The 18,714-nt window shown below is 36.0% G+C and overlaps 1 protein-coding gene across 26 annotated transcripts in view; it reads left to right on the forward strand.

Moving 5' to 3' along the window:
- Positions 1–18,714, forward strand: part of LMO7 (LIM domain 7) — a 197,600-nt gene that overhangs the window by 75,484 nt on the left and 103,402 nt on the right. For 25 of the 26 annotated variants that reach the window (XM_035704488.2, XM_049099283.1, XM_049099284.1 and 22 more), the window contains exon 4: positions 6,747–6,816. The exons of the other annotated variant lie outside the window; for it this stretch is intronic. In XM_035704488.2, coding sequence (XP_035560381.2) covers positions 6,747–6,816 — 70 coding nt within the window. The remainder of the gene's footprint in view (positions 1–6,746; positions 6,817–18,714) is intronic. 26 annotated transcript variants of the gene reach the window in all.

Below are 18,714 nucleotides of genomic sequence, written 5' to 3' on the forward strand. Positions count from 1 at the left end.
TAAAAATATCTGTGAAATGAGCTTGTCTCAACCATAGAACATGTGACAAACATGACAAAGCACAGTAATTAAATTTTATGGATTGGAAAAAAATAAATATTATGGATTGCTTTGTAAATGTGCATATTAATACAGGAACAAGGTCCAAAATACATTCTTACACATAGGAATTTATGATAAAGGAGATATGAAAACACACAAAAGAGATCAATCACTCAGGTCATTGTATTGGGATAAGTAATTGTCTAAGGATGAATTTGTAAGCCCACCAAATAGCCAAGGTAAAAATAATACAAAGCTGAAAAAATAAAATTGAAGAGTTAAAACCTTTCGAGGCAGTTTAAAATTCTAAGTTTTGAAGGAGTGAGGGAAAAATAAATAAATTTAAATCCATATTAAATATTCTAACAACATTCTGAGAAAAATACATTAAGCAAAATGACTTAAACATTATCTAAAGTTCAAATACACTGGTGAGATACACATTTGGAATAGGAAATGAGTAGACAAATGAGCAAAAGATGTAACCAGATACTTCACAAATAAATAAACTGTGGAATAAGTGCTGGAAATAAGGAGTAAAATCTTCATTTTCATTAGTAAGAAATAATTATGCTAAAACCAGATACTATTTTTTTTTAAATATTTTTATTTATTCATGAGACACACACACACACACACACACACACACACACACACACACACACAGAGGCAGAGACACAGGCAAAGGGAGAAGCAGGCTCCATGCAGGGAGCCTGACATGGGACTCCAGGATCATGACCTGGGCTGAAGGTGGCACTAAACCGCTGAGCCACCTGGTCTGCCCCAGATACTATTTTTAAGTTGAAGATGGTAAATAATTTGAAATGTTACAAAATGATGGCATATTATGGCAAAATGGTATATGTTCAAAATGACCAATTGAATGTAAACTAGTACAGTTCTGAAAAGCAGTGTTAACAATACCTGTCAAGTAATTACATGCTAGTTTTTTAGTTAATATAATCTGTATGTTAACTTACCATGAAAATTACAGGATTTTCCCCAATAATCTTTCCTCTTGAGAATAAAAAAAAAAAATTACAAAATGGGGGGACTATGTATAAAGATTTTTCATAGTGGAAAATATAAAAAATACCTTAAATATCTATAATGTGGTTGATAAAATCAGTGAAATCTTGTATACCCCTTAAGAGTGGTGGTTATAAAGTTGGCAGCTCTTAGGAAAATCATGCAGCTGATGCGCAGAGGGACTGGGCTGCTGCAGTTCTATCCTACCAGGAGGTGGGCACATGAATGGTGCCTGCTGAGGCAAAAGTAAATTGATTCACTTGGCCAAATTCCTTGCCAGACAAGTATTAAGAGTTTGACGCTGATGTTTTTATTTCTAGAAACAGAATGTAGGAAGCTTTAAGGAGCCAGGGATGAAGAAATGCATACAGACAAACATTAGAAGCATTTTCATAGTGGCAAAAATTGGAGTGAACCCAAGTCCATCTATAAGAGAACAACATAGCACTCTGATTTGTTTGCAGGGGTGGAGAGGAATTTAGAGATGTTACTTAAGAGTAAACAACAGAACCAGGACAGGAACTCAGAGGCCCCTGCTAGATGCTTTTTTGCTATTGATGTGGTATTGGGAAATGTCCTGTTTGAGTGAGCTCCCTTAGTGCTCTAACAGTTGAGGTGGTTTAAAACAAGAGGAGTCTGTTGTCAGACGACTCAAACTTTGCTCGACTCACTTCATTCAGAATGCTTCGGGCCTAACAGGCTAAGTAAAAGTCCTGTCATAATAAAACTATAATCATGAGGTGTATTAATACTGACCTGTTGCTCTTGCACACACTTTCCCATCTTAGCACTCATTGTTAACTATTTGTGCTATAGTCTAACTCTACACTATACAAAATTACCACAGGAATTCTAGAAACTAAACTTATATTAATTTTACTACTGATCTTTGAAAATATTAAAGTGACCATAAATGCTTATATTGAATGCTTTTAAACTTTTTTTTTAAGAGAAGGGGGGGGGGTGTGGAGTGGTGGGGGGCGGGGAGGGAGGGAGGGAGGGAGGGAGAGAGAGAGAATATGAATATCTTAGGCAGGCTCCACACCCAGCACAAAGCCCAATAGGGCTCAGTCTCACAAGCCTGAGATCATGACCTGAGCCCAAACCAAGAGTTGGACGCCTACCTACTGAACCACCTAGGCACCCCAAATTTAAAAATTTTAAATTTTATATGCTTCTTACTTTACCCAAGGAAATGTGATCATTAATTACTCAATGTGGTTTTTATTTTAAACATATTATAGCTTATGGCTTTAAATGGAGGTAATAATAAAAAATCTTAGTAAGGAATTTACTTAAGATAACTTGTCCAAATTAATATATCTGATAGTTTATTGGTCAGCATTTGACAGGAGAGACAACATCAAGGTTTGACTTGTCTGGCAACAGAAAACCTAATAGAGGGAGGTATCCTTGTTGGGAACAGCCTAAAATGATTTCCCACATCTGAGTGAAACTAACGGTTAACATTTTTCTAAATTTATTTCTATAAAGAAGACAGATTTTTTTTTTTTTTTTTTTTTTTTAGAAGACAGATTTTAGATCACAGAAAAACTTCTGTATTAAATGTTAGCTAGCAGGTGTTTTTGCAGATATTTTTAAAGCACCTACACAATACCAGGTACCTCGCTAATAAGTGCTAGGAGATATTTGGAATGAGAGAATATCCTTGTACTTAGCAGCTTCACTGTGTCCTTAGTGCAATGCTCTGTCTTTACTAAGCATTCAGGTGTTTATGGGCAGACTTGCATCTAGAAGAAAACTAGGCAAAGGAAGAGGTGCTAAATAACAGATAAAACAAAAACCACTTCTTTAATTTGTAAAAACAAAACAAAACAAAACATAATATCTTCATTATGTCTTTAAAAAATTTAGTTACCGATAGGAAAATTTGATTAATGTGGGGATATATATTTAGAAAATGTAGTCAACAGAAAGATAATAGAAATATGTATGTGTGATTGACCAAATAATTCATAGGTTAGAAAGTTCACTTTCAGTGTATTGATAAGCTCTTTGAGGTCAATGTCTCTAGGACATTTGGAAAAGATCTTTGGAAGTAGGAAATTGAAAGGTGTACCTGCTGAAGGGCTTTCTGATAAAGGGGAAATGAGGTTTGGCATTTGGAACTAGTTTCCAGAGACAGAGCACCAAATTCTAGTTCTTATTGAAACCATTTTTAACTGAGCTAGATGTTACATTGAACTTTATGTACAGTTTTCTTGGAGTGTCACCTCTGAGTTATGTTTAAAGTCAGGTCACATTCACTGGTGACAAGGTTTCGGAACAGAGGCAGCCTTCTAGCATCTATTATGTAATTAGCTCCCTTGGAGGGAGTGGGCAGGATGTTTTGGAGAGAAGAAAAGGAAGGAGACAACAATGAAGGAATGAGCTGAAGAAGAGGGATTGCAGGCTTTTGCCAGTGTGGTCTACCACAGGAGATAGCAAATGACTAGGTGTTTTCTGTTCTGGTTTTAATCTTACCAAAAGAGCAAATCTCTGATATGCTAACAAAGCACACAACTAGGCTTATGTCATGGCCTGAGGGAAGGCTTGGGGAGTAGAGGTATAACTACACATAGGATTAGAGGAACCGTGGGCTTGCAGGCAGATAAATGGTCCCTGACTGTCTCTACTTCTTTGTGCACAAAGACATCTGTTATATGGTTATCATGTTATATGTTATATGTTATCATGTTATCATGTTATATGATTCTTGAATAAAGCCAGTGACCTCAAGTGAGTGTTGTCTTTACAAATTCCACATGTGTAATTGAAGAACCCTTATTATGTAAAGAAGTTCTATTTTTAAAAGAGAGTATTATCTCCCTTGTGTGGCACTTGTATTTTATTTGGTATAAGACTATGCTCCAATTTTTTTTTTTTTAGATATCCTTAAATTTCACAGAAGTTTAGATTTTATGAAATCTACTTTCTTCCCTAGAAGAAATATCCTAAAAGTTTTTCCTTTAATTGGATGTGAAAATAATTATTCATGATTCATAATTTGATTGGAAGTTCAGTATTTGCCAAAACCATATGTGCATTTTCTCCATGCTGTAATGCTTAGAAGTGATACCATTTTAACCCTTGATAGAGTAAAACAGTGTTTTTCTCTAGTGACGCAACTTTTACAGGGTAGTTCTGTGTGTTAATCAGAGTGTTGTTTTTGCCTTGTGGTTATTTCTGTGTTTATACACGTACTGGGAGGCTCAGGAGTTGAGAAGGAAACCAATCTGCAGTGTGTATGTTGTTTTTAGGTAATAGCTGTGGAACCTTCTGGTGAGGGAGGAGTCAACTCATTTTTGGGATACATCATTATCTGTGCTGGTTCCTTTACTTCCTTCAATTCTTTACTTCCTTTTGCCGAATTGATTGAGTATAGGCTATGTTGTTACTCAATCCAAAACGTGTTTTTAAAAGATGCTCTTGGTATTACTAACACTGTAATATAAAAATGATAAGTGAAGTAAACAGGTAAATTGAATGATCTGGCCAAAGTCATCAGTGACTCAAATGGGTGGAGGAGGAATTTATGACACTCTTCCTCCAGAAAAGACAACTGATGCCAGACTTTCCTGGCGTTTGATAAGTTGGCCCAGCTCACTTTAGTCTCTAACTTTTTATGTCACTGAAAGATTATATTTTAAGATCCAAGTTACTGTAGGAGTCATTACCAAGCTAGTGGTCAACAACTCTATGCATTTCTTGATTTAATATGTTGCTACTAAGTAATGTTCCAGTTATTGGTTCTTTTAAGCATTGCAAGATGTCACTGGTAATAGAATTTAATAAATACCTAGTAAATCAAGAATGACTAGAAGAATTAATTTGCAACTGTCATTTCTTAGAAACCTCAACTTTTTTCTAGCTCCTTGCTTAGCCATTAAAGAAAAATAATTCAGCTATGAGGGGAGAAAGCCTTCCTTCCTAGCTGGCCTTCAGTGCACAGTTAAGAAATTAAGAATCAGAGAGTAACAGTTCTAGGAAATGCTTGATGTTGAGAGGGCAATTTTATTATTTATATTAAGTTGTCTAAAGATCTTTGTGTGAAGGAACTGTGAAAACAGAAAAAATATCTTTTGTTCACCAGACTAAATCTTCATAAGCCATCGTTTTGTAGTTTTGAATCCTGTTGAACAACATTCTGAAGGTTATTAAATTGAGACTTTTGTCGTCCTTATTTTTAGTACATTCAAGTGTATATATAAATCTCTGGAATGTTGAAGGAGTGACATTCCACAAGTGTCAGTTTTTTTTTTTTTTTTTTTCTGTTGCCTATTGTGAAGAGGAGACCAGTAAACCAGTAAATTAAGAATGTTTGGTTATTTCTCCTATATTTGCTTTCCTTTTGGAGCTCTGTTTACAGAGTAAAGAATTGCTTTTTTGTAGCTAGATTATTAAATAGGAAAATCACCGTTTTAAATTACTGTCTTCTGACAGTGACTAATAATTAACCAAGCTAGAATTAGTAAAAAAGCATTACTATAATATTAAATGTCTCCATGGCTTAGCACTGTATCAGTGAAGAGCAACAAAAAACATAGATTCACAATAACTAGATTTAGGACCAAAAGTTACACTCTGAGTTACAGTCTTCAAAGGTAGCTGCTTTTTTCATTTCTGGAATGTAGAGACAGATACCTTTGCAGATTCAGTCATAGTAACTTAAATGTGCTCAATGTTAGATTCTGAAGTAACTGTTAGCCATTTTGGGGAGTTTGGGTACATTTAATTTTTATCCAGTCACTCTGTTCTGGTAATAAAGCATCAGTCACGTATTTGAATGAGTTAGCAGTAAGAACTAGGTGGCTATGGGGATGAGTTCTGCTGTACCCTTTAAATCTGGCAAAATACAGTTATGACAACATGGATAGATCTAGAGGGTATTACACTAAGGGAAATCAGACAGAGAAAGACAAATACTGTATGACTTCATTTACAGGTAGAATCCAAAAAAAAAAAAAAAACAAAACAGACTCATAAATATAGAGAACAAACTGGTGGGTAGGGAGAATGGGTGAAATGGGATTAAGATGTACAAACTCTGGTTATAAAATAAGTCATGGAGATGTAAAGTAGAGCATAGGGAATATAGTCAATAATATTATAATTACTTTGTATGATGACAGATGGTAGCTAGACTTATAATGGTGATCATTTCATAATGTATATAAATGTCCAATCACTGTTTTATACCTGAAACTAATATAATGTCAACTTCAGTAAACAAATCTGGAAGAATAATGTGATTCAAAACTACCTTTTAAAGTAAAGATCAGTTTCAGAAAATATAGTTAAAATGATTAATAGAAAAAATATTCTTAGGTCTAAGAGAACTGGATTATAATTGAAGGAGATTCTTAAACTGGCTCTTGAAACAGAATCAAATACTACCTTTAACAAATGTGGAACTATTTTTAGGAACATGGCTTTGAGTATACCAATGTGTCTATATTGGTCTAAGACGACACTCACCATTGTTTGCAATGATGTTCTTTTTGCTCTGTGTCTTCTTTTCTTGAGAGAAAGAAAATGCCTTTTATTGAGCTCTTGGCTCTGAATCACATATGGGGGTTAGAATAGTGATATACATGATTTTTGAAAATGTTAAAAATAATACCGAGGTGATATTGGCATTCTTGTAATTGCATATGTCATTTCTTTACTTGCAGTTTGGTTAATAAACTTAAGCCTGGTGTCATTAAGAAGATTAATAGATTATCCACACCTATAGCAGGTTTGGTAAGTAAAAAATTGTCTTCAAAACTAGATTTGTTTTTGAAATGTAAAAAAGATGGGCATAGACTGGTACTCTTATCTGGAATTATCATAGAGATTAGGTTTGGAGTTTCTTGCTCAAGAAAAGTATTTTCAGTGATGTCCTCCTTCTATCTTCAGTTCTTTCTGTTTCCGTTCTGCTAAGAGACAGGCAGCCATTTACTTATTTATGTATCCATTTTGCATTTTGTGCCCTGAAACTTCATATATCCTCTTTTCCTGGCTTATTTCTTCCACAAATTGTATTTGTTTATGATCATATTCTTTCTGAAGCTCAGCCCTGCATACTTTGTTTGCTAGTTGACCACAGTTAGGGAAACTGTGCATGTTCCCCATGCATGTTCCCCATGTTTTCTCTTGCCTCATGTTTATGCATAACCCTCACTTAGCCTGTAGATCATGGAATGTATTTGCAACACTTTTGCTTTATGTTGTAGATTTCCTACCAAAGTTATATGTGATACTGAGTAGGTCAATATCTTCTCTTGCTTCAGTAATATATTCCATGAAAGGACTATGGGATAAATCTCTAGATTCCTAGTAGCTTTATTTTATTTTATTATTTTTTAAAGATTTATTTATTTATTTATGATAGACATAGAGAGAGTGACAGAGAGGCAGAGACACAGGAGGAGGGAGAAGCAGGCTCCCTGCTGGGAGCCCGACGTGGGACTTGATCCAGGGATTCCACATCCCGCCCTGGGCCAAAGGCAGGCGCTAAACCGCTGAGCCATCCAGGGATCCCCTCCTAGTAGCTTTAAATTTGGATTTTGTGTATGAAAAATATCCTGCACTATCATTATATAGATATTCTAGTGAATTGATAATAATTAAAGACCAATAACAAGGTAGGGCTGTAACTTTGACAATAAATAATTTATAATTAAGTACAAATTATGGATTATTTTCAAAATGTTAGCAACCCCTAAGAATCAAAGCTGATGATAGGAATCCGTTTAAACAAGTTACTTTTATAAAACACTGAAGTTTAACACAGCTAATACCTGGAATTAAATACACACACACCTATATAATATGTAATATCTTTGGAATTGTCAAGCTGCTTATTATATTTGAGAACCCTATGTTTGGCCAGCCATTTGTTTGCAGATGTCAAAGTCATGAAGGATTAAAGGTAGTAATATCAAAATTTCTGGATTTACAGCTGGTGTGAAAATCTCATTAAAATTTTTGACAGGAATAAGTTGATTATAGGTTGTGTATTATTGGAAAATATCTGTTTAGGAGACAAGAGCTTTCTTTTTGTTTTGAAAGATTAATAACAATTTTCTTTTGAAATATAGATCTATATATAAAGTTTCCAGAACAGTTGGGCTCACATATTAATTCCTTCTTTCTTACCAAGTTATTTCTATTTCATTTCTGTCATGACATGATTTCTATCATGACACAATATTTATTGGTTTCAAATTTGGTTAGGTAAAAAACCTATCGTATGCATATATTGCTATATGAAGCTATATATATGAATGCATAGCAATATACATATATGTATGAATTACTTCTAGTAATATAGCAATCAGAAGGTATTTAAGGAATAAAGGATATTTGGTTTTCAAGTCTTTCTAGGAAAAAAAAAACATTCAGTTTAATAAAAATAAATAAGCCTTATATGAAAATCATTTTTACAAAATAAGTTCTGTGAAAATTAAAAGTCTCAATCATATTGAAATCTTTTCAAGTGGCTTGAATTATTCGTATTTTGATGCTTAGATTTTGAATTGTTATTTCTTGGATCAATTACAAGGATTTTAAATGAAATTAGCCTATGATTTCAAACACCCCGCATATTTGGAATGCTTGAATTGTGGTGGTTTGTTGTTATTGGCCACTAGAGGTTTTATTCAATCTTCTGATTCTATGATTAGATGAAAGCCAAATATATTTTATATTTAAATCCAAACATCTCCAACTATTTCTATTTTAAGCATGGAAATTCTATCTTGTTTGGATTTTATCTCTAGAAACTAAAATGAAATGTATTTCCGGAATATTAAATAGTATGATTTCCCAAATACAGGACACTGAACATTTTCAATGGGATGTAGGAGCATAAGAATAACCACAGTTGCAGAATTGGGCTATAATTGGTTTGAAGTTGTCATCACGCCTCATATGACTCCTTCTTCCCATGTTTGTGTGTCAGGATGGTTATGTCAAAATTTCTTGAACCTTCAATTTGAAGTATGCGTTAGAGCTCCAGCATCTACCTGGTAGGGTTGTCATATGTGGATATAAAAGGGTTATATGGATAGTCTGACATACAGATGCTCAATGAATGTTCTTTTGTTGGACATTCATTTTTTTTTAGTGTTCAATAATTTGTCAGTTGCATATAACACCCAGTGCTCATCATATCATGTGCCCATCACATTAGACCATCACTCAGTTACCCCATATTCTCGCACGTTTATTTTTTAAACAAATAATTGTCTACTAGGTCAAGAACTTTTCTAGTTTATATGGATATATTGGAGGAATAAAGGCAGATAAGGATCTTATCCTCAGAGTTTCTGTTCTAGTGGTGGAGCAGGATCTGGCAAATAAATTAGCAAATGAGCAAGAAAACACCAGATATAATTGTGTTGCGGATAATTATAATAGACACTTGTTGAACACTTATGAGCAGTCATAGCTGGACTATGAAGATTGACCTCTAAGAATTCCTCAAGAAGGAGTGTGTCAGAAACCTACATTTTTGATGTGTAGAGAGGAGAGATTAAAAAAAAAAACCTGAGCTTGACTCTTTATACTAGTAATTTCTGTGTTCACAGCAACTAAGTTAATGACTGATACATTTGGAGGTCAAAGATTTTTTTAAAAAATATTTTATTTACCTGAGAGAGCAAGAGAGAGTGAGCGAGCACACAGAGGGAGAGAGAGAAACAGACTCCCCATCAAGTGGAGAGCCCAATGCTGGGCTGGATTCTAGGACCCTGAGCTGAAGGCAGATGCTTTACCGATGGAGTCACCTGGTGCCCCTCAAAGATTTTTTTAATGAATAAATGGGAAAAATTTCAATTGTAAAAAATAGTGAACTGTAGAATTAGGTCTCTGAAGGGATAGTGTTGTAGATTGAATTGTGCCCACCCCCCCCAAACATAATATATTAAAGTCCTAAATCCCAGTATCTCAGAATGTGATCTTATTTGTGAATAGGGTTGTTGCAGATGATGTACTTAGTAAAGCTGAAGTCATCATGGAGTATTGTAGGCCCCTAATATAGTATGATGTCCTTATAAGAAGATGACTATGTGAAGACCGATATACCCAGGAAGAATGGCATGTGACAGTGGAGGACTGGGGTGATACATCTCTCGTCAAGGAACACCATAGATTGCCAGCAAACCACCAGAAGCTTTAAGAGGCGAGGAATAGTTTCTTTACAGAATTCATAGAATCATGGTTTTGTGGACACCTTGATTTTGGACTTTTAGCCTCTAGAACTGTGGGAAAATAAATCTCTTGTTTTAAGCTACTCAGTTTGTGGGACTTTGTCATGGCAGTGCTAGGAAACTAATACAAAGAGGTCAATTTTTTTTTTAGTATTAATACTTGCTTTAAAAAATCTTTTTATTTTGAAACAGACATTCACAGGAATTTGAAAACAAACAAACAAACCAGTACAGAGAGGTCCTCTGTGCCCAACCCAGTTTCCCCCGTGATAACATTTTGCATAACTGTGATACAGTATTAAACCAGGAAATTGACATTGGTCCATCCAAAGACCTTAATCTGATTCATCAGTTTTATATGCAGTTAATGCTTTTTTAGTTACAAAGAGCAAAAGAGCAAAGATACTTTCAAGTGAAGTGAGATGAAGTGTTTTAAGGATTTTTCAGAGGACCCTCATTAATTTGGTGTTCAGCCGTAAGTATGACAATCACATTCCACGTGATTACTTTTTTCTGCCTCATTGCAAACAGGAAATGGTGGGTCTCAGTGTCTCAGTTGAGGTTCCCAAGAGAGGAATCTGAGTGAATCAAATTACCTTGTCTTTCCAGGCTACAAATATCCTAGGTCACTGGCCAGCTGGTAGATGCATTCCTTGAGAAGAGTGTCATCTTGGCAAAATGGGCTGTGGTTAGGAGTGTAGATAGCCTTTGGTTCACTGAGTTCAGGTGTGTAGGTTAAAGAAGGTTCTGTGAATGAGGTTTCTCTGGGGTATAATATCAAGTTAAGTTAAATATAGAAAGAATTACACAATTTTTGTGCTCCAAGCCCTGTTTTCCATCACTCCTTTCTTACTCTTTCCTTTTCCTATAACTTTTATCCATTTCATGTCAGTTACTATGTATATTTAGTGTTGAAGCCAAAGCAATGAGTTTATCCTGTTTGTAGATGGACCTTTGTGAAACACATGATATATCCTCTGAGCAATGACAATATGGAGAGAAAAGTGTCTAGATGATTTAGAAATATATTGAAGGCTTTGCTTGAAACATTCATATGATTTAATGATTATTTTGTCTTTGTGAAGGCATGAACCATGTTCTCATATATAAAGAGATACGATTTTTCTCACTTGACTAAGTTTCAGTTTTTAAAGAAATACATTTTCTCTTTTTATTCTTTATATTCTTCACAAAGCCATGCTAAAAAAAGAAAACCCTCACCCCAAAAATTAGCTGGTGTTAAGTGTGGGTATGTTCAATTCACTGAAACTCAAAACTAAAACTTTATTTGGGAATTCAAAAACTCAACCTCAGAATAAAACCCTGAGAAACAAGCAAGATATTCTGATTATGAAAAGAGCCATTGAACCAGAATAATGTTTACCATCTGATGTGTTAACATGCATGAAATATAATACATGCAGAGAACATCAAGGAAGTTCTTAACCCTGAGACTTACAGTTGTCTTGGACCCCTATTGATTTAATTGTATTTACTAAAGCAAGATTACTCAACCTTGGCGCCACTGAGTATTGACATGTTGGGCCAGATAGTTCCTTGTTGGGGGGTCTTTCTTGTGCATTGTAGAATGTTTAGAGCTTCCCTGTACTCTACTCACTAGATGCTAGTACCACTATGTTCCCCACCCTGAAATTATGACAGCTAAAAAGGTCTTCTGACATTGTCAATGACCATTATGAGGTAAAATCATCCCTGGCTAAGAGCCGCAGAGCTAAAGAGTTAAGAAAGTAAACACTACCCCTTTACATGGGCTAGTTTGCCTGCTGAGTATAGATTTGAATGATCTACTTATGCCTGCCATTTCAATTGCAGTTTCGCAGAAAAGCAATGGTTTCTAGAAAATTTGGTTTGAATAATTTGTTTGAAAGTTTGTGTCTACCAGTGGGCTTAGTATAAAAATCTTCTTGGGGCATCTGGGTGGCTCAGTCAGTTAAGCATCTGCCTCTTGATTTTGGCTCAGGTCATGATCCTCAGGGTTGTGGGATGGAGCCCTGCATTGACTCCTTGTTGGGCATGGAGCCTTCTTAAGATTTGCTCTCCTTCTCCCTTGCTGCCTCCCCACCCCCCCGCCTCTTCAGTATATCCACACTTGCTTCAAAAATATGGGCTGAATTTGAGCATATTTCCTCTAAAGGGTTACTCTTTAAGATTATTTTTGAGAGAGGAATGTGTAAGGTGTGACTGTAGACACTGGAAAGGTTGTCTTCTCATTCAGAAATGCTGTAGAATGCAGGAAATGGGCAAAGATGCCAGCTAGCTTAAGCTGTTGCATGTGTCAGTTTCTCTTGGCTTCATAACGGTTACTTCAAGAAGTAACGCAGGTCTATCGGTCTATTCTTACTGCCGTTTTTCATAAGGATATTAGTGGTTAATGTTCATGTGCCTGTGTAAAATTATTTCTGATTCATCTTTACTCTCCTGTACACTTAAGTGTCAGCAAAGTAGCATGACCTAGTCTGAGCCAAGGTCACTATTGAAACATCTGGTTGTTCCTTTCCACCAGTAATAGAAAGTCCACCTGAGGAATCAGCTGTAAACTTTAAATAATCTCATCCAGGTTTTATCATGTACTTTTTAAAACCCACTCTCAGTCAGTAACTATATATATATCCACTCTTTCTCAGGGCATGAAGAACGAAGGGGTTGGGAGAGGGGAAGTTTGTAGGACATTGAGCTTGTGATCTCTTTTACAAATAAAGCCAAAATGTGAGACCTCAAGACAGGAGTGTTTTCAGGGAAAAAGCCCACTCTGTTTCCTCTTCTTTCTTATCCAAGTTGAAATAATACAGGAAGAATGAATATAATTATTATTTTCATTCAAGGGTGGCACTTTTCTGGTTAGAAGGCAGGAATAAATTTTGTATGGTTGAAAAGAAATTACTTAGGGAACATTAAAATGTGGCTTGGATGAACAACTAACACATGCTTTGCTTAAAAGAGTAGTGACCAAGGATTGCTCTGTACTGGGTCAAACACAGTATGTGTTTTAGAGAGAATCTCTATCTAGTTGGTAATAAGCAAGTAAGATACATGTGTGGATATATTTCAGTGTTGACGTATATAAAACCTGGTAAAAAAGTGACACCATGGGAAGAGATGGGAAGATGATATTTTAGAGCTTGTTTAAAATAACCATTTAATGCTAAGATCAGTAGTGCCTATTTTCTGTTCTTGGATTTTATTGCTGATTTTGTGGATTTGTTTGAGATCTCCACCTAGCACATTTGGGAGAGGCTTCCACCAAGCAAAATCTTTTTCATTCATTCATTCACAGGTCATGCTTTTTTGATCTTTTAGCCAGTAAGAGCAGTGTTCACGCTGAGCTTATTCTGGCTGCAATGATCCCCATCTCCAAATGAATGGGAAACAACATTGAGGTCCCCTCCCATAACACTGCTTCTGCCTTAACTCTTATTTAGTTTTCATGTTCTCATTTTCCTCACAGTTAATAATTAATGAAGGCTAGATGTTTTATAAAAATGACCATGTTCTTTAATTATTGTTCATTTCTCCCCTCTCACTGTATTGGAACAATTTCATAGATGTGGAATTAGACCTTAGTGTTTTATTGAGTTAAATGATTTTTTCTTCCATTTCCTAGTAGAGACAGGGGAGGTTAGATGATATCAATAAACTTGATTAAAATTGCTCAATTGTGGTTTCATGATTAAACCTACACTAAAGAGATCTTTTTATTTCAAAGGGAGGGTAAACCACCATTACAAGTTGTATAAAAATGCCTCAAACAATAAAATTTAACCTATTTTTATTTTTCTAGTTTGTTAATCTTATTTTCCTTATAAACAGAACACCAATAACAAAAATGTGCTTTTTTTTCTTAATGAAGTTACAGGAGAGTACTGTAGCATTGCCGTTATTTAATGCATTACACTTACGTAAGACATTGTAGCATAAAAGCTGTCTATTTGCTAGAAATAAGGCCACTTTATGCATTGAAAATGACATTTTCTGTGGTTGTACTTTAATTTTCTTCTAACATATATTGTATTGGAATTTCTGTGGGTCACCTTCAGTATTTTGAAATACTTTGGGGTTATCTGATAATTAAGTTGAGAAAACGGACTAAATGGGGATTGTCCATTGGCTGTTTTCAAGGTAACAAATATTAGATAGTAAATATCCAAATGTCTTAATACTTCCAGATAAATGGCATATAAATAAGTCAATGATAATGCGTTATTTATAAAGAAATTTTAGGGACGTCTGTGTGGCTCAGCAGTTGAGCGCCTTCCTTTGGCCCAGGACATGATCCCGGGGTCCTGGGATCGAATCCTGCATTGGGCTCCCTCTGGGGAGCCTGCTTCTCCCTCTGCCTGTGTCTCTGCCTCTCTCTCTCTCTCTCTCTCTCTCTCTCTCTCTCTCTGTCTCTCATGAATAAATAAATAAAATCTTAAAAAAAAAATTTTAGGTGATTCCCTCAAGAGTCTCTTTGTCTTCTCTTCTCTCCAACTTCCAGTAAAGATAAGTATCACCAGGAATGGAAACTCAAAAACTTAGTATTAACATTAAAGTTATTTTCAGTACCCTCATAATGATGCGGGACTGTAAATCAGGAAACTCCTGTTTTATTTTGAGCCATAATTTCTTAGTCATGGCATTGGCACAAGTTTAGGAGCACTTCCCTAGAGTTCCAAAACCTAGTTGTTTTTAAATCTAAGATGAACATATGCCAACTTTCAGCCTTGAGGGCAATCTGTTAAAAAAACATTAATGAATTATAATTCCTAAACTAACAGCATGATTAACATGTAGAGTCAAAGAAAAATTGATTCAGAGTAGGTTATATCCTACATGATAGTTTTACTCAGATACTAAAATGCTTGGAACATCTCTCTTTAGGAACCTTTTGTTATGTAGAAATTGGAAACAACTCAAATGAGATTAATAATAAATAGAACCCAGGTGGAAGACTGGTATGAATACATTGGTCATTTGATGAGCCTTATGCCCACAACTATCCTTCCCTTCCTAAAAGTATTTATTGAAAAAAAAAAGTATTTATTGAACACCTACTATGTGCCAGGTACTATTCTAAGATCTTGGAACACAGCCACAAGTAAGGCAGAAAAAGTTTCTCTCCTAATGGAGTATAATCAATAGATCAGTAATACCCATAAGGTACTAATAGTTGCCATGCAGAATATATATCTTGTCAGTTGCCAATAATTACAGTGAAAAAATAAAGTGAATGGGTAGAGAATGATTGAGTTGAGTATATGGAGAAGTGTTTCAAAAAAGGTGCTCAGAGATATCTTATTCCTGGAGTTGGCATTTGATCAGGGACCTGCATGAAGTGAGGGAGGGGGAAAATCTGGGACTTTTTGAGACAGAAGGAAAAGAGGGAGGATCAAGACTGGATCAAGCTGGATCAAGAAGGACTGTGGCTCTGGAACGAAGCAAGGTGGATAGAAGTAAGCCAGCAAGATTGTACGAGGCTTCATAGGCTTTGGTGGATAGATCACATTTTACTCCTAGCATGATGAGAAGCTATTGGGGGCAATTTAATTTGTTAGAGGTTATTGGTTGCCTGTGGTAAAGGATGCACATATCTGAATATACTAGAAACCATTGAATTATACATTTACATTTATGACTTATATGTGAATTATGCCTCAGTAATATGTAAAATAAAAAAATCACCAAGTTGGTTTGTGAACAATAGACTGAAGGAAATCAAGAAGCAGTAAGGCCTGTTAAAGAATAGTTTTGGTAGTTGTAATGACTAATTTTGTGTTAGCTTGACAAGCCATGGAGTGTCCAGATGATTGGTTGGACATTATTACATTATTCTGCATGTGTCTGTGAGGGTGTTTTGGATGAGATTAACATTTGAATCTGTAGCTTGAGGAAATCAGATTGTTTTCCCCAGTGTGGGTGGGCCTCATATAATCAGTCAAAGGGCTGACTAAAGCAAAAAGATCAATCCTCCTGTGAGTCAGAAAAAACGACTCCTGCCTAACTGCATAACTAGAACATTGATAACATTGATATTTTCCTGCCTTCAGACTTGAACTAAAATATTGGCTTTTTCTTGGGTCTCAAGTTTGCCAGCTTTGAAACTGGAATTTACTTTAAAATGGAACATTTTATTGCCTTTCCTGGTTCTCAGGATTCTGGACATGGACTGGAAATACACCATCAGCCCTCCTTGGTGTCCAGCTTGTAAATGGGCAGATCATGGGACTCTTTAGCTTCCATAATTACATGAGCCAGTTCCTTTTAGGGTTAGGGTTTATTTATAAAATAAATCTCTTTCTATATAGATATGTATCTTGTTCTGTTGTTTAGAGAACTCTTGACTATACAGTAGTTCAGGCAAGAGGCGATGGTGACAATATTGGAAATGCTAGAAGGGGTCAGAGTTTGTTTTGATGGAAGACCATATAGCACTTGCTAATAGGTTGACAGAGAAGCCAGGGTTTTTCCATCAGTAGTTTATTGAGATAGTAAACTAAGGAGCCAGAGGGTTGGTGGAGGGAAGGGGAGAATCAAGGGAGAAATTGGAAATTGAGTCAGTTTACATAAGATTGCAGATTTGCAAATGTCAAAGTGATCAGTGTCAATCTTAGATATTGTTCCCTGACAACATCATGAAAAACATGATTTGTGATTATTTAATAAGAAAGAAAATCACATTAGAAGCCAGCCTTGTCCATGACACACAGAAGTTCTAAAGCAACATATTACTGAGCTGGTCCCATGGAGAGTCCAGGAGACTAGCTAGAGGTCATAAAATGGCTCATGATGGATTTTATTTGGCTTACATTGTTTTTGCTTTTTTTAAAAAAATCTGAGCCAACATTCGCATACTTAGATTTCATATAGAATCCTCATCTCTGGCTTCTCAAGGAGCATGGCAACAATAGGCCTGCATTCCCCCCAAAGTAACCATTGTATGGAGTTTCTTATGGACAGTATGGGAGTCTCTGCATTGTTTCTTCTCTGGGCATTTTCCTAACATGATACCCATTTTATTCATTTACAGTTTATTCAGTCATTTTACCAGCCTTTCCCTTTTAGGCACATCTTCATTCCTACAAAGTGTCTGTTGTGGCCTTGGTATAGCCAATATGAAGAAAAGTAGACCAGGTAATATCTGTAGGTAAAATCTTAAGCAGTTGAATACAAATGCTCACTTTTAAGGAGCTGAATGTAAATCCATGTAAACCTGGAGAGAAGTTTCTGCAGTTTGCCTTGGGGCTTTGTACTTGAACTATTTTCATTTAAAAAAAAAAAAAAGATGAAATAAAAACATGGGAAATGTATCTGGTCCTCTTTGTGGATGTTGGAAAAATAAGGCATAGTTAATGTACTGAATATAGAAATCTGCAATTTAAAATGGCCTAGAGTCATAAGAGTCCAGCCATTTTATATTATCTGCAAACTTAGGCATTTTATAACTTTATAAAAATCACATGATTTTCATTTCAGATTCTTTATATCCACTTTATTCTTATTCCAAATTTCTCTAGCCTCCTGGCCCATTAAAATGCACAGGTCATCTTTTTGCAAACTGTGATGTCATTGTGAACTGGTTATTGTTATCTCACATCTCAACAGTATGATAGAGATGCCACAATGCGAAGTACCTGTGTCCTATAACAAGAGAAGTAAGGTCCATTTACTGACCACTTGCTATATCCCAGAAACTGCCAATTACATATCTATTTCCTCAGTAAATCTTCAAAATCACTGTTACTCTCCTTTTGCAAGAGGACCCTGGTTAGTGACCCATCAAGTGATGACTTGTAATTGACCACATCTGGAGTCCTATCTTAGCTACAGATGTTTCATTTTGGGAAGAGAGGACCTAGCAAACAGGAACCTATCTGTAAGGAAGTATGATGGTTGTCACAGGCAGAATGGCACCCAACGATATTCACGCTCTAATTCAGGAACCAGTCAATGTGTTGTAAGGCGGGGGAACATTGGGTTCCAGGGAAAATTGAGGTGCCAAAAAGTTGACTTTGAGATGGGGAGAAGTTCCAGGATTATCCAGGTGGGCCTAGTATCATCCCGAGAGTCCTCATAAGTGGAAGAGAGAGTGAGGATTGGATGGTTTGATAGAGACTGAGGTTGATGCTGCTGGTTTTGAGGGTGGAGGGAAGAGGCCTCTAGCAAATGGAAAAGAAGAAAGAAATGGATTTTCTTCTAGAGCCTCCAGAAGAAACATAGCCCTGCCAACACCTTGATTTTAACCCAGGGAGACTGATTTGGGACTTCCGACCTCCAGAGCTGGAAGATAATAAACTTGTCTTGTTTTCAGCCACTGACGAGTGGTGATTTGTTTCACTTGTGGTGAAAACGAATCTAGTGGTGAAGAGCACAGACTCTGGAACTGGAGCAGCTCCATTTGAGTCCTAGCTCCGCTGCTTCCTGGACAACCTCGGGTCACTTCTGCACC

This window comes from Canis lupus, chromosome 22, assembly GCF_003254725.2.
Source record: "Canis lupus dingo isolate Sandy chromosome 22, ASM325472v2, whole genome shotgun sequence".
NCBI lineage: Eukaryota > Metazoa > Chordata > Mammalia > Carnivora > Canidae > Canis > Canis lupus.